Source organism: Mus caroli, unplaced genomic scaffold (assembly GCF_978045245.1).
Source record: "Mus caroli unplaced genomic scaffold, Mus_caroli_1 scaffold_8, whole genome shotgun sequence".
NCBI classification, from domain to species: Eukaryota; Metazoa; Chordata; class Mammalia; order Rodentia; family Muridae; genus Mus; species Mus caroli.
In genome coordinates this window covers 90,977,427-90,990,931 of record NW_028227263.1, presented here as the reverse complement: position 1 = coordinate 90,990,931, position 13,505 = coordinate 90,977,427, and the positions used below count along the sequence as shown (strand labels likewise).

At 41.8% G+C, this 13,505-nt stretch overlaps 1 protein-coding gene across 4 annotated transcripts in view; it reads left to right on the top strand.

Annotated features, from left to right (window-relative positions):
- Window positions 1-13,505, top strand: part of Herc2 (HECT and RLD domain containing E3 ubiquitin protein ligase 2) — a 172,473-nt gene that overhangs the window by 150,559 nt on the left and 8,409 nt on the right. For all 4 annotated transcript variants that reach the window (XM_029479794.2, XM_029479792.2, XM_029479793.2 and 1 more), the window contains 7 exons: window positions 2,740-2,917; window positions 3,371-3,532; window positions 5,281-5,372; window positions 5,775-5,914; window positions 9,624-9,811; window positions 10,401-10,598; window positions 12,611-12,694. In XM_029479794.2, the coding sequence (XP_029335654.1) occupies window positions 2,740-2,917; window positions 3,371-3,532; window positions 5,281-5,372; window positions 5,775-5,914; window positions 9,624-9,811; window positions 10,401-10,598; window positions 12,611-12,694 (1,042 nt within the window). The remainder of the gene's footprint in view (window positions 1-2,739; window positions 2,918-3,370; window positions 3,533-5,280; window positions 5,373-5,774; window positions 5,915-9,623; window positions 9,812-10,400; window positions 10,599-12,610; window positions 12,695-13,505) is intronic.

The window sequence follows — 13,505 nt, the reverse complement described above, 5'->3', positions numbered from 1 at the left end:
CATGTCTAACTCAGGAGGCAGAGACAGTCAGAACCCTAAGGCGCTCAGTGGCCCAGTCAGCCCAGCAAACTGGACAAGTTTCAAGTCAGTGAAAGATGCTGCCTCACAAAAAAGGTGATGTCCTCTGAGGATCAACTAAGATTGTCCTTTGGTCTCCATACCCACACATGCCCATGATCACTGTACACACTCAAAATAAACCAAAGTCAAAATGATGGAAAAATGTGTACTATGCTAATACTAGTCCCAAACAAACCAATGCACAATATTTATATTAATATTGTATACAGTATTTTTTCACAGAAAAGAATATTGACAGGGACTAAAGTGTTTCTTCATGATGAAGTACTTCTTCAGGTCATTAAGGACACAGAGCAAATAGTAAGCTTAGTAGACACTGATGAGACTAATATGCTCCAACTATGGAGCTAGAGGGATGGCTCAGCCCTTAAAACTACTGGCTGCTCTTGCAGAGATCAAAGCCAGGTTTAATCCCTAGCATTCACACAGTGCCTCACAACCATTGTAATTCCAGTTCCAGGGAATCCAAAACTTGCCTCTGAGGGCCTTTCACGGGCATACTTGTAAGAACTGCTATAACTGCAAGGATAAATGAGACAAATCCCCATGGCCATGGTTATCAGTATCTTCCTTTAGTAGTAGATAAAAAAGTATGAAATACTTTAAAAATTGGGTAACTACAAATGACCTAATTAACATTTTGAGAATACTGTGACAAAATACTAATCCTTTCATGTGTACATGGAACACCTTCAAATGTAAATGTAGACTATGCCAAATAGCAGATTTTACATAGCAAAAGGATTTAAGTTCATACAAAGCTTATTTTCTTGTCTACAAGGACATTAAATTGGAAATCAATAGCAAATCTGAAAATCATCCCCTAATACTTGGAAAGCAAGTAATACATTTCTATACTCAATCTTAGCCAAGAGGTAGAAAAGCAATTAAAACATCAGAAAAACTGATAGATCAAAGAATGAGTGAAAAATCAAATGCTAAATAATTTTAAACAGAACGAACGTGAAATTGATTTACTAACGTGTGAAATCTAGCAAAAGCAGTACTTTGAAGGAAACTTATAATGTGAAGTGTGTCTTTTAAAGACAGTAGCAAAACTGGTACAAAACCGTAACTTCAGGATGTATACACTATAATATAGGAATTCCTGTTGGAGGAAGGACAGAGTACTCAACAGAAAAAAGGGTCAGAATCCTTAATACAGAAAGCCAGAAAGAACAAAGTAGGAAAATAGAGAGGAAGACTGGTTCTTGGAGGTAAATACAGTTAGCAAAACTTCTATCAAGACTGATGGTGAAGAGATTTCAGTTCACAGGAATTTTGGAGATGAAGTATTTTCGTGCATAATTGGCAGGTATCAAAAGATCACAAAGTAAAGCTGGGGATGTAGCTTAGTGGTTAAGTCCACCTTCCCAGCTTTCTTACCTCAGGCCTGGTGCTCTCTAGGACCACCAAAATAAAATAGATCTTTAAAATTAAAACAACAAAACATCTGCCACAGAAAAGAGAAAACAAAAAAACCTAGAAGTAGCAATCTAGTGTGATTGTGTTTTTCTGTAATCAAGGTACTTGGCTGAGGCAGGATAGAGGTCCCATGTTAGCCAGGCTGCCATGTGGGTTACTCTTGGCACTTGAGGACTGCATGCTGGGCCCTGTTTCAATCAGCAGAAATCACAGTTTAATAAACAGCTCTAAAGCAACAAAGATGACTTTTTAGAAGAATTGGACAAACGCAAAAACAAAAACCCAACATTCCACAGACTCAAAAACTAAGTTTTTGAAAATACATTTCACAAACCAAATGGCTGGTGATTTCTGATGTAATGTAACCTAATTTTTCAAAACCTTCAAGAGAAAGGAGAAGTCTCCCTGATATCTTTTTGTTTTGGGAGTCAGGATTTTGCTATTTAAAATTACTTGGGCTGGCCTCAAACCTATGATCTTCCTGCCTAGCCTCCTGACATTGCAGGTGTGTATCACTAAACCCATTTTGGATTTTTGTTTGTTTGTTTGTTCTTTTTGTTTGGAGGCCTTTAGGATGTTGAACAAATTTTCAACCACCAAGCTAGCCTTATACCCCAACTCATTATTTTTTTAAAAGACTTTACCTTTATCAAAACAAGACTCAAAATAATTCTTAAAATCTTAAGAAATCAAATCCAATAGTTACAAAAGAATAGTACTATATGATCAAATGGCATTTATGCCAGAATTCTTAATATTGGGTCCACACTAGAAATTGAGTCAATATAGAAAGAACAGATAGACATATAGTATGTTGAGCAGACCGAGTAAGAGCCAGGCAACACACACACACACACACACACACACACACACACACACTCTCACACCTATCTATCTATTTGCAAACAAAATATTCACTGGCTCATAGGCCTTGTAAAAACATATCATGGGTCTGGTTTGAAACTGTGAAAGCCTACTCTGGCTTTCAGCTACCCTGTGTAAAGGTAGGTAGGTAGATAGATAGATAGATAGATAGAAATCATTAAATTTTGATTTCAGAATCATTAAGTGATTTTTTTTATTGACTTTATAATCACTTAACTGAGAGAACATTTAGAGGCACATGCTGAATAAATAAGTAACACAAATGTTTAAATTTAAACAAATGTTTAAAGTTTAAAATATGTAAGAATAAGAATATTTTAGTAATATCTGTTGTATTTTTTTTTACAGTCCCTGTGACCGCCCTCGTGTGATTGAATCCCTGAGAGGAATTGAAGTAGTTGATGTTGCTGCTGGTGGAGCCCATAGTGCCTGTGTCACAGCAGCTGGAGACCTCTACACATGGGGCAAAGGCCGATATGGCCGCCTGGGGCACAGTGACAGTGAGGACCAGTTAAAGCCAAAACTGGTGAGAAGGTACTGGGTTTAAATGCCCAGGCCCAGGCTCAAGTGTCTGCTCATGCTGTAGTGTTGACATGGGATAGGGGCAGTTTGTCTCTGGTGTTACAATCTAGTAGTCATAGGTTTACCATTTATAAGTATGTTTTTTTATTGATGGAAATAAATTGTTTTGGTACATGCACACTCCTTGTAAAGGATTGAATGATCAGTCTTCATGGTGGTCACAGTTGACTCACTGCAACTCTGATGCCTGCTTTCTACAGTTCAGATTTACATTTTCATATAAATATAAATTTATATTGTTCATATAGAGAGGAATGCATTTCTACCTTAAATAATTATTAAACTTTTTTTTGTAAAGTCTTAAGCATTCATAAAGTAGTAACACTATTATTATTAAGCCTTTTTTTAGTGATCATTAGTTACTGTCAGCTGAACCCTGCATTTATTTTTCCTGAAGGTGGAAGCACTACAGGGCCATCGTGTCATAGACATTGCGTGTGGCAGTGGTGATGCCCAGACACTGTGCCTCACTGATGACGATACTGTCTGGTCCTGGGGAGATGGAGACTATGGCAAGCTCGGCAGAGGAGGCAGTGATGGTTGCAAAGTGCCCATGAAGGTATTTTCGATTTATGCGTCCCAGATCTCCGGTTTCTTTTCCTTCAGTGTACTTCTTAGGAGCATTCTGTTCATTGCAGGGGGTGCACTGGAGTAAAAAGTGACCAGAGGCGCCATTTGGATACCTTAGGTGCTGTTTGTGTTGACTTAGGAACGGCATGTAATCCAGATGCGTTTCAAAGAGCCTGTGGTTTTGTCTAGTGTGTATATCTGCTTGACATGCCGAACTAACATGGGTCCCACTTACTTCAGTTTACAGTGATAAATAGAGGACATCTAATGTAGGATATAGACTAGAGCTTGCATTTAGTTGATATGATGGATCTCAAGCAAAAAGAAGAGGCTATGTGTTGCCAAGTTATTAGGGTTAAGGGTCTACCTGTGCTGAGGGTCACTCAGTAATTTCTTAAAGCTGTCAGGTGATCTGACTGTCTTTGGTAAGTGGCTATAGAGATTGAGAGGAGCAATGAGTCTAGATCATATTAGATCAGGGTACTAGATAATTTTTCTCTGTGCCCCACAGTATGTGATTATGGTACTATGAAAGAAGACTAGGACTTGTATATGCTCAGTGTCTTTCTTACTGTACAGATGTGGAACAGAGAGTCTTGGGACACAGGCATCCTGGGGCAGAGTCAGACCAAGTGGTTCATACCAGAGGCCCTTCATACGAGGGACCTAGGTCCAACTACATAGCTTTTGTTTTAGAGCTGTGCTTCTCATTGCAATTGCTATTGATTCCAGAATGACTCTTTTAGTCTAAGTCAGTTTGAGTTTTTAAAGTGAAAATTCACAGTGAGTACATGCCATAATCACAGTACTCCAGGTTGTAAATTCACAGCTTAACTATATGAGACTCTAAAAGAAAAAAAAAAAATTAAATGAAAATCCACTGCTTCACTCACACAGAATGCTCAGTATTTATCTCAGGGTGGCACCCATTTCTGTCACCTCCTGTAGTCCTTTCCATTTTCTAGTACAGGTATATTGTAACCTCATTATAAGTTGTTCAGGATTTCTATTTTTATGAGGGAAAATGATTGGACACACATTTGAATATTAAGATGTTGAACATGAAAAACTCTGGAGGATGGTGTTACTGATGGCACTGCGACAGGGCGAGAGATCCAGACAGACTAGTTAAGAGAATGAGGTTTTAGTTAATTATAAAATTAAATATGGGTAATTAAGTAGGAAAGCATACACAGATACCACACGAAGCAAAGTTTGCTGGAGTTTGGAGGAGAAGCAATGACCAGAAAGTGAGGCCTGACAGGATCCTGGACATGGGATGTAGAGGGCAGACACTGGGTGTCTGTGGGGTCATAGCAGGTCATAGGATTGCCAACTGAGGGTGTGTTAATTATGTTGACCTGATCAGAGGTTCAGGACCCCAGTGCCCCTGCCCATATCTCCCCTGCTGTCTTTAACTGCTTCCTTGTGAGTCTCGGGGTCTGTGAGGAAAAGGACAGAGCTTATTATTGGACACTGGTACTATGGTGTCATTCCCAGGAGAGAAGACTTTAGACTTCACCTGGTAACATGTCCTAGTCCTTACTGTATCTAGCATGTTTCTGCTTCCTTACTGAAGCTAACTTTGATTAGATTAGATGTTAATATTGTATTAAATATTCTATGTGAGTACAGATTTTCAGAGTTTTTACTAGATTTGGTTAAGACTCAATGTGATTGCAACAGTCAGCAGTGACCTTGATGAAGTCTGCCTGATTGAGCCTTTTTCCTTTCTAGATTGATTCTCTCACTGGCCTTGGAGTAGTTAAAGTGGAATGTGGATCTCAGTTTTCTGTCGCTCTTACCAAGTCTGGAGCTGTTTATACATGGTATGTCAGACTGTGTAATCCCACGAATACCATATTTAAAGGTGTAATTTTGTTTGGGCACTTTGCCTGCATGTATGTCTGTGTACTATTTGCATGCCTGGTGCCCATAGATGCCAGAAAAGCCATTATGTCCCCTTGGATCTTAATTTAGCCATGATAGTGATTTATCATGTCAACTGGGTCTACTTGAAGAACAGCAGGTTCTCTTGATTGTTGAGCCATCTCTCCAGCCCCTAAAACCATTGAAACGATTTTAATTGCCTTCTTGTTAACTTCTGTGACAGGCTGTGATTTGGGTGCTGGAGTGTAGCGCTTATACCACTCGAGTAGCTGCATGGAGGGTAGCAGGGTGGAAGACAGGTGACTGTAGCTCAGTAAGTTGTGTGTTTTCCTTTAATGCAGGGGAAAAGGTGATTATCACCGGCTGGGCCATGGATCTGATGACCATGTTCGAAGACCTCGGCAGGTTCAAGGACTGCAGGGGAAGAAAGTCATTGCTATTGCCACTGGCTCCCTGCACTGTGTGTGTTGCACAGAGGATGGTAGGTTCAAGCCTGACGTTACAGAGCTGAGGCCTGTAACTCTAAGTTTATCTCACATAATTTGAATTGTAGTTCTAGAGACTGAGGGCAGGGTTTGATTTCCCTCATCGTCAGTCTTCTATGTTACCCTCATGAATATGTTGTGTTGTATGGCTTTGCAGAAAGGCCTGAGATACTGTCCTCAGACAGGCATCCTGTGGGTCAGTCCTTGGTATCTGGGAACTCTATCCTGACAGGCCTCTTTTCTTCCTCAGATGCTGAGTGGGGCTCTGTGTGCCTGAACTGTTTGTATACTGTGGTCTGTGCTGATAGCTGGTTTCCTCTGGGGTCTGGGGCTTGGGTTGTGCCAGGTGAACATTGTCCATCCCAGTGAAGATTCTTACTGTAGTCTGTAGCCATCATACTTGTGGATGGTGTGGCCCAGCAGGCAGTTTAGAACACTGAGGCTCATGAAGTGTTGCCAAATGTATTTCTCCACAATCTTGCTGGCCACAAGGGACAAAATGTCCATGGGAGCCTACCACATGGTGGCATCATTGAAAGCTTGAAGAAAGGAATGAGCAGTTTGCCATCAGGCCCCAGCTTCTTCAGGGCTACACCGAAGATGTTGGCAAACAGTACCAAGTCCAAAATGTTTATGCTCTACCTCGTGTCCCAGCTGGAAACTGGCTGCCTTGATCTCTCTTCGTGTACAGGTGGCAGCTTGCTGTACTATAGATATTGATCTCTGTCTCTGTGTACAGATGAGGTAGCTTAAGAGTGGAATGCAGCAAACACCAGATTGGAGGAGGAAATATTCCTCACAAGATCTAGGAAGGAATCTAGCACCTCCTGGTGTCTTCAACCCAGCCTTTGATGGTGGTAAAGGTGCCCAGCACCAGTACCAGAGACAAGCACACTCTGAGTACGTACAGAAAAAGAGCAGTACCCATGCACCCAAGGGCTCTCATGTCCAGGCTAGTGACACCTCCAATCAGGCTGCAAACTAGGCACAGCAGTAGCTCTCTGGAGAAGGTAGAGGATAGTGAAAGTGGTCAAGCAAGTGCACACTGGGGGTGAGGAGATAGATGGTTGTCCACAGTGCTTCAGCACCATCTGCTACCAAGACCACCAGCACCACTTTGAGCAGCACTAGCAGTTGGGCTTTGAATGCAGTGCTGTACCTGGTCCTGGGAACTACTGCAACCACCTGCTAATGTACTGTGGTCCTGTCGAGCTTAGTGCTGGGCCACCCATTTGTAGTAGCATCCACAGCCACTACCCACTTGGAGTCAACCTTTGTGTGATCAGCAGTTAAGCTGAGCTGCAATCAGGAAGTTCCTTGAGAGCCTAAAAAACTGAGGAAGAAACTTTGGAGGGGCCTTGGAGTTGTGTGTCCTCAGGCTCTTGGAGGCTGGAGTGTTGTTCTGGGTGCTGAAGTTCCTTTATTTTTCGTTATAGTGCTGGATTCCCAAAAGATGGGTGTTGAGAGCCCTGGGTTAGATTTTTGGGATCCAGGAAGGCTGGACATTTTGGATCCAGGAGTTCTTCAGGTTAGGACTTAGGCGTCTTTGACTCTGAGAAGGCTTGAGGGGACCAAGGGGGCTGACATCTGCAGGAAGCTCAACATGGGTGCTGTAGAACCAGGATGCCTGTGATGCTGAGATACCAGGCCTAGTATGCCTAGATATTGGACACACTGAGTACCAGAGCCCAGAATGGGGTGGGTAGAGGGTTTTGGGGTCTGGAGAAAAAAAATTCAGACTTCTACATACAAAAAGACAGGGTCTGGGAATGTGGAAACTGGCTCTCTGATTTTGTTCTTTTGTTTTGTTTTTTTGTTTTTGCTTTTGTTTTTTTTCAAGACAGGATTTCTCTGTGTAGCCTTGACTGTCCTGGAACTCACTTTGTAGACCAGGCTGGCCTCGAACTTAGAAATCCGCCTGCCTCTGCCTCCCGAGTGCTGGGATTAAAGGCTTTCTGCCTTTGTTCTTAAGTCTTCCTTTCAAGTAACTCTCAGGAGTTTTTGTTTTGTCCCATCACTCGTGTTACCACCACCAACTACTTGCTTAAGTCTATGTCTGCCGCGATTTCCCTCTGTGGATATGTTTTGTATTTACTAAGTATTTGTATGAAAAAAATAAAAAATCTACTTGAATGTCCCTTTTCTCATCCAGTATTTTCTTAGCTTATTTATTTGTTATCATTTGTCCTGGGTGGTACTGAGAGTTGAATCATTTAGTTGTGTCTGTGTGGGACCCATGGCTTCCTGACATAGTTCAGTACCAGATAGACATCTTTTATTCTGGCCTTTTCTCTGTCTACATTTACAACTCCTTTCTCTTTTAGTGATAAACTTGGATTCCACTAAATCTCTTAGTTATATTGATGTTCAAATTATGTCCTGTTTGGCTAGTTTGTATCTTCTTATAAGCCTCATTACTAATAAATGCTTCTTGGGATAAAAGATGGTCCCACTCCATCTTTCATGTTTCTGAGCCTTCACTTGGCTGTTTCCTTAGGAACTCTTGTTTGTTTAGAGAATAACATGTAAAAGATTCAGATGATGATTATGATCATTGAAATAGGGATCCATGCTGTCTAGGTCACCTTATTGATTGGAGCTAGGAAACATGTCTATTAAAGGCACACATCCTCGCACTTTGTGTCTGTGGTTGAAGGCTGCATTTACACATGCACCCTAGTTTCATTCAGCACCACAGGGTTACTTCTGGCTTGTTTGCTTTCCACACACATAACTTCTTTCTCTTTTAGAGATAAACCCGGATCCTTGTATCATTTCTATAATAGTTTAGTCACTCTTGGTTACCCTACAATTCTTTTTGTCCTCCCCTCTGTGGGTTCTTGCTTTGTCATAGGCTGCCACACAGACACACGGTAGATGCAATGGGTTATCCCAGTAGGGAGGCTTCCTTTCCTCACCCTCAGTGCCTCGCTTACCTGTGTGGACCTTTGCAGAGATGCCTTCTGAGGACCATGGTCAGTCACTCACCCTCTGACTTTATAACTGAATTCTGAATTTATAACAGGAAGAGGCAAGACATAGCATATTTCTCTTTATCACACAGACATCTTATTTGAGAAAGTGATACCTAGTGGCTGAATGATCGACCCTGAGGAGACTGCATTTGATGTTGCCAGAGAGCAAAAGCCTCATATCTGGTCTGCTCAGTGTATGACCTTTCATTTAGACCAATCTTTTTTATGATGGTACTTCACAGTTTAGGTCCAGTATGGACCCAGAAAATAAAATGAATTTTATGAATGATGAAGCCTATGCCTAGATTATGAATAACTAGGGAAGGATACATGTCTTTAGAACATATGGATTTTGTTCATCTTACAGATTGACTTTTCTTCATCTGTCTAGCATTCAGGAGCTGTCTAGGTTGTTAGGAACATTTCCCTAAGGTTCATCTTACTTGTTCTGTGGAGAAATGCTGCTGTACATATCTGGTCCAGAGAGCTAATAAACCAGACCAGACTAGAGTTTTGGCTGACAGGTGTCGTAGAGAGTCCTGGGAAGGGTCCTTAACCTCTTTAGCTACATGATTGATCACTGTGTGTTCACATCGAGAAGCTGGTGCTTAGAGAGGTGAGCATTAAGACAAAACAGAAGGGTAGTAAGTACTGCTGTTGTGATGGGAGGACACTGGAATTGTGCACTCACTGCTCCTGCAACCTAAGTTCATTACATTTACTTTTTTAGGTGAAGTTTACACATGGGGTGACAATGATGAGGGGCAGCTAGGAGATGGAACAACAAATGCTATTCAGAGACCACGATTGGTAGCTGCCCTTCAGGGTAAGAAGGTTAATCGAGTGGCCTGTGGTTCTGCACACACCCTTGCCTGGTCAACCAGCAAGCCAGCGAGCGCCGGCAAGCTCCCTGCACAGGTCAGTGCTAGCTGGATAGGTATGCTAGAATTGGGGCACATTGTGACAGCTAACTAACTATCATGCAGGTACAGCCAAAGATGGCTCATTTTTTCATTATATATTTACAGAGGTGTTTCAATGATAACAGTTCAGTTTATAGTACATGAAACGCTGCTATTAAGAACTGTACTATTGAGCTGGGAGATAACTCAATGATAGAGTGCTTACTTGCTTGGCATGCACAAGGAGGTCCTGGGTTCAATCCCCAGCACAGCAAAAACAAAACAAAACAAAACAAAAACAAAGGGAGTGAAAAATAGCCTTAATACTCGTACCAACCATCATTTGTCCAACAATGTATTGCCTTCTTTACATTTTGTAACTATATAAGGTAATTAACTGTATATGTGGCCTACACGTTTCTTGGTAAACTTATTTCTGCAAACTAATATTTGTAACATTCTTTGATGCTTATTTATCTTAAGTGATCAGATGAGCTAGAAAGAACATGATGAATTTTACAGACTACTCTCAGAAATCATAGTGCTGTTTTTTGGCTTTCTGTGCTTTGCTACTTAATGGACTCAATGAAACTGTGGTGTTTCAGGTACCCATGGAGTACAACCATTTACAAGAGATCCCCATCATCGCTCTACGGAACCGACTGCTGCTGTTGCATCACATCTCAGAGCTCTTTTGTCCCTGCATCCCCATGTTTGACCTAGAGGGCTCTCTTGATGAAACTGGACTCGGGCCTTCAGTTGGGTTTGACACACTCCGTGGGATCTTAATATCTCAGGGCAAGGTATTTTGTAGCAGTCTGTAGGACAGGATCACTGTGGCTATCTGTAAACTTTCACTCAACAAAAATCTGTATTCTGGGACTGTAGAACAGACTGTTCATTCAGCAAGTGGTCTTTGAGTGTCTCCTACATGCCAGCTATTTCTAAATACTCAAACATATTCATAAAAAACAGCCATGAAGCCAAGCCTCGAGCACATGGTTTTCTCTGCCAACCTGACCTTGAAGGTTTTTGGTCAGTTCCACTGACACAGGAGGGAAAAAGTTCTTAGGTAATTTCTTCTCCTATTATGACCAGCAGAGGGTTGGGAGCTTAGAGAGAAGCTCTGTACCAGGTTGTGTAGGTAGAGATTCCTTGCTGAGAGAGGATTTAACAGGGGCAGGAAATAGGCAGTCAGGGATTTTGGCATGGGATGGGTTTTTACCCATTGACGTTTTCATTAATCAGAGCTTCCCTGGCTGGAAAGTAAAAGATTAAGCTGTTGTATTTCTGGTGGGAAGCTTAATGTGATCCTAGAGAGGACTCAGCATTACATAGCAGGTATGGGAACACAGAAGGCGAGTTAAAGATCTCTCCACCTAGAAGGTCTGTGATTCTTAACATATGTTATCAAAGAGTATAGTCTTATTCTTACTGCTAAAATAAAATAAACATCATTGTTTTACAGTGATGTCCAAACAGTTACTCTCTTTTAGGGTGGGCTTTGTTGTACTGAACAGGAGGGCTGTGTATACCTTATCTCCACTGTGCCTGAGGGTCCTGAGCAATAAAGACGGTATCTAAGGGAAGATGTTCTCTCTGATAATAGATTCAAGAGGAAACCTAATTTCAACTATTTTTCCAGTAGTTAAAAAATGGCAAAGTTGATTCTATCATCTTCACTTTATCTTACCCTTCAAAGAAGAGGGGACAGTAGGCAGCAAAGAAGAAAAGGGTCTTTTCTTGTAGAGAGGGAAGAACATATAGACAGGTTGCATCCAATATGAGGTAGTGTGAGTACACCTCCTACGGGCTGCAAGCACCTGTGGGATGAGCTTCCACTAAGTTAATCATGGGGCCATGTGGACAGTGGTGTCAGAGAGCCTGCACTGAGGCAGTAACAGTGGAGGGCAGCATATAGTGGATGTGGGAAGGGCTCTGAGCTGAGCAGCCTTTGATTGACAGTCACTGGATGGGAGTGAGAGGAGACAGTGCACAGGTATGAGGTCTTAGTGCCCCTGATTCAGAGGAGCAGGTGGTGTGGATTTGAAAGGTGGAGGCAGGAGAATTGTGACTATGAAACCATCCTAGGTTACATATGAGTTTATAGCTAGTATAGGCTGATTACAGGAGTTATAAGGCCTTCTCTTAAAAACAAACAAATCAAAGCCACGCCAACAGTTATCACTAGAGGGGAGCTGGGCAACCAGGGATTCAGAGTCGGAAAATGCTCTGAGGAAGGAGCAGGGGCATGCTGGAAGGCAAGTAGAGTTGAGGCTGTACATGGACCATGATGGTAGATATTTTTCTACAAATAAACTGGAATCTCCTACCTTTAGTGCTTCCTGGGATTGCTTAATATGCTGCTTCTGCTGTCTCGGGTTTGAATTCTCTAGAGTCTGATCTGGGAGAGGGGCTTAGGATCTATAGGAGGCCTTTGTGCTTCTGCAGGTCTCCCCGTCCGTAGCTCTGAAAAGAGGGCACTGCTTCACCTGAACAAAGAGGCGTGAGACCACTGTTTCCTTTGAATACCCCCCAAGTGTCCCTTCCTGGATGATGCCCAGATTCTTACTGTCATGCCAACTCTGCCCTGGCTCTCTTCACCCTGGTGTCTTGCAGTGTATGCTTACAGTGTATTCCCTACCCCAGGTCTGGCTGAATCCATGAGATAGATCCTTGACTCAACAGAAAAGGAGCCATTTTCTGTTCTCAGGGAAATCTGACTTTCAGAAATAGACTATATAAAACAGCGGCATGGTTCTCAGACATGATGATTTCTATTTCAGCCTCTAAACTCTGTTTTTTCTTGTTTCAGGAAGCAGCTTTCAGGAAGGTAGTACAAGCAACTATGGTTCGAGATCGCCAGCATGGGCCTGTGGTGGAGCTGAACCGCATCCAGGTAGCTCACGCTCTCTCTATCTGACAGTTGTACAAGTGATACTTTCATGGTACAAGTGCTGTCCCTGCAGTCTTGGGGGATGGCAGCACTCATGGGCTTATGGAGCAGGCTTTCTGTATGTAGTATTCTGTGATGCAGAAGATTTAGGGGTTGTTTGTATGAAAATTAAAAAAAAAATTTACTTGGCATACACCAAAAGCACAGAGAAGTTTTTAAAAGGTAAAGTAAGAAGCAGCCATATTTTCCTCACAAGGTCATAATAGCCACTCTTCTATGTGGCCTTTGTATATTTGTTATACACAAAGCTAAGTCACTCTTGTAAATTGCTGAGTTTTTTACATGTAACAGTTCACATTCCTGTGAGCCTTGTAACCTCCTGACTCTGAGAGTTTTCCAGTTTAATAACCCAATATTGCTAACATAGTCTCGTGAAAAAAGGGGAAAATCAGTCCATTTCTGAATCAACACTGCTTCTAAATACACATAAACTTATGCTTTGAAATTTTTAATTAAAAACCCAGAGGAATCCCAGTCAGTCAATGATTATGATAGTGCATGGCATTTGACATTTAATACGCAAATGAAATTAGCCTCGCCTCTCGGATCAGAAACAGAGATCCATGAAGAACAAATTCTTTGTTACTGAACCTTTGTATTAACACATGATTTTTATCCTGATGGTGATGACATGACGAGAGTTTTTTTTCTGAATTGTACTTGGGGGCATTTTGGGTTAAGAGATCAAACTCTTGTCCTTTGTTGGACAGCACATGTGACCACATTGGTGGAACTGGTGTCTCTAGTGATGAAC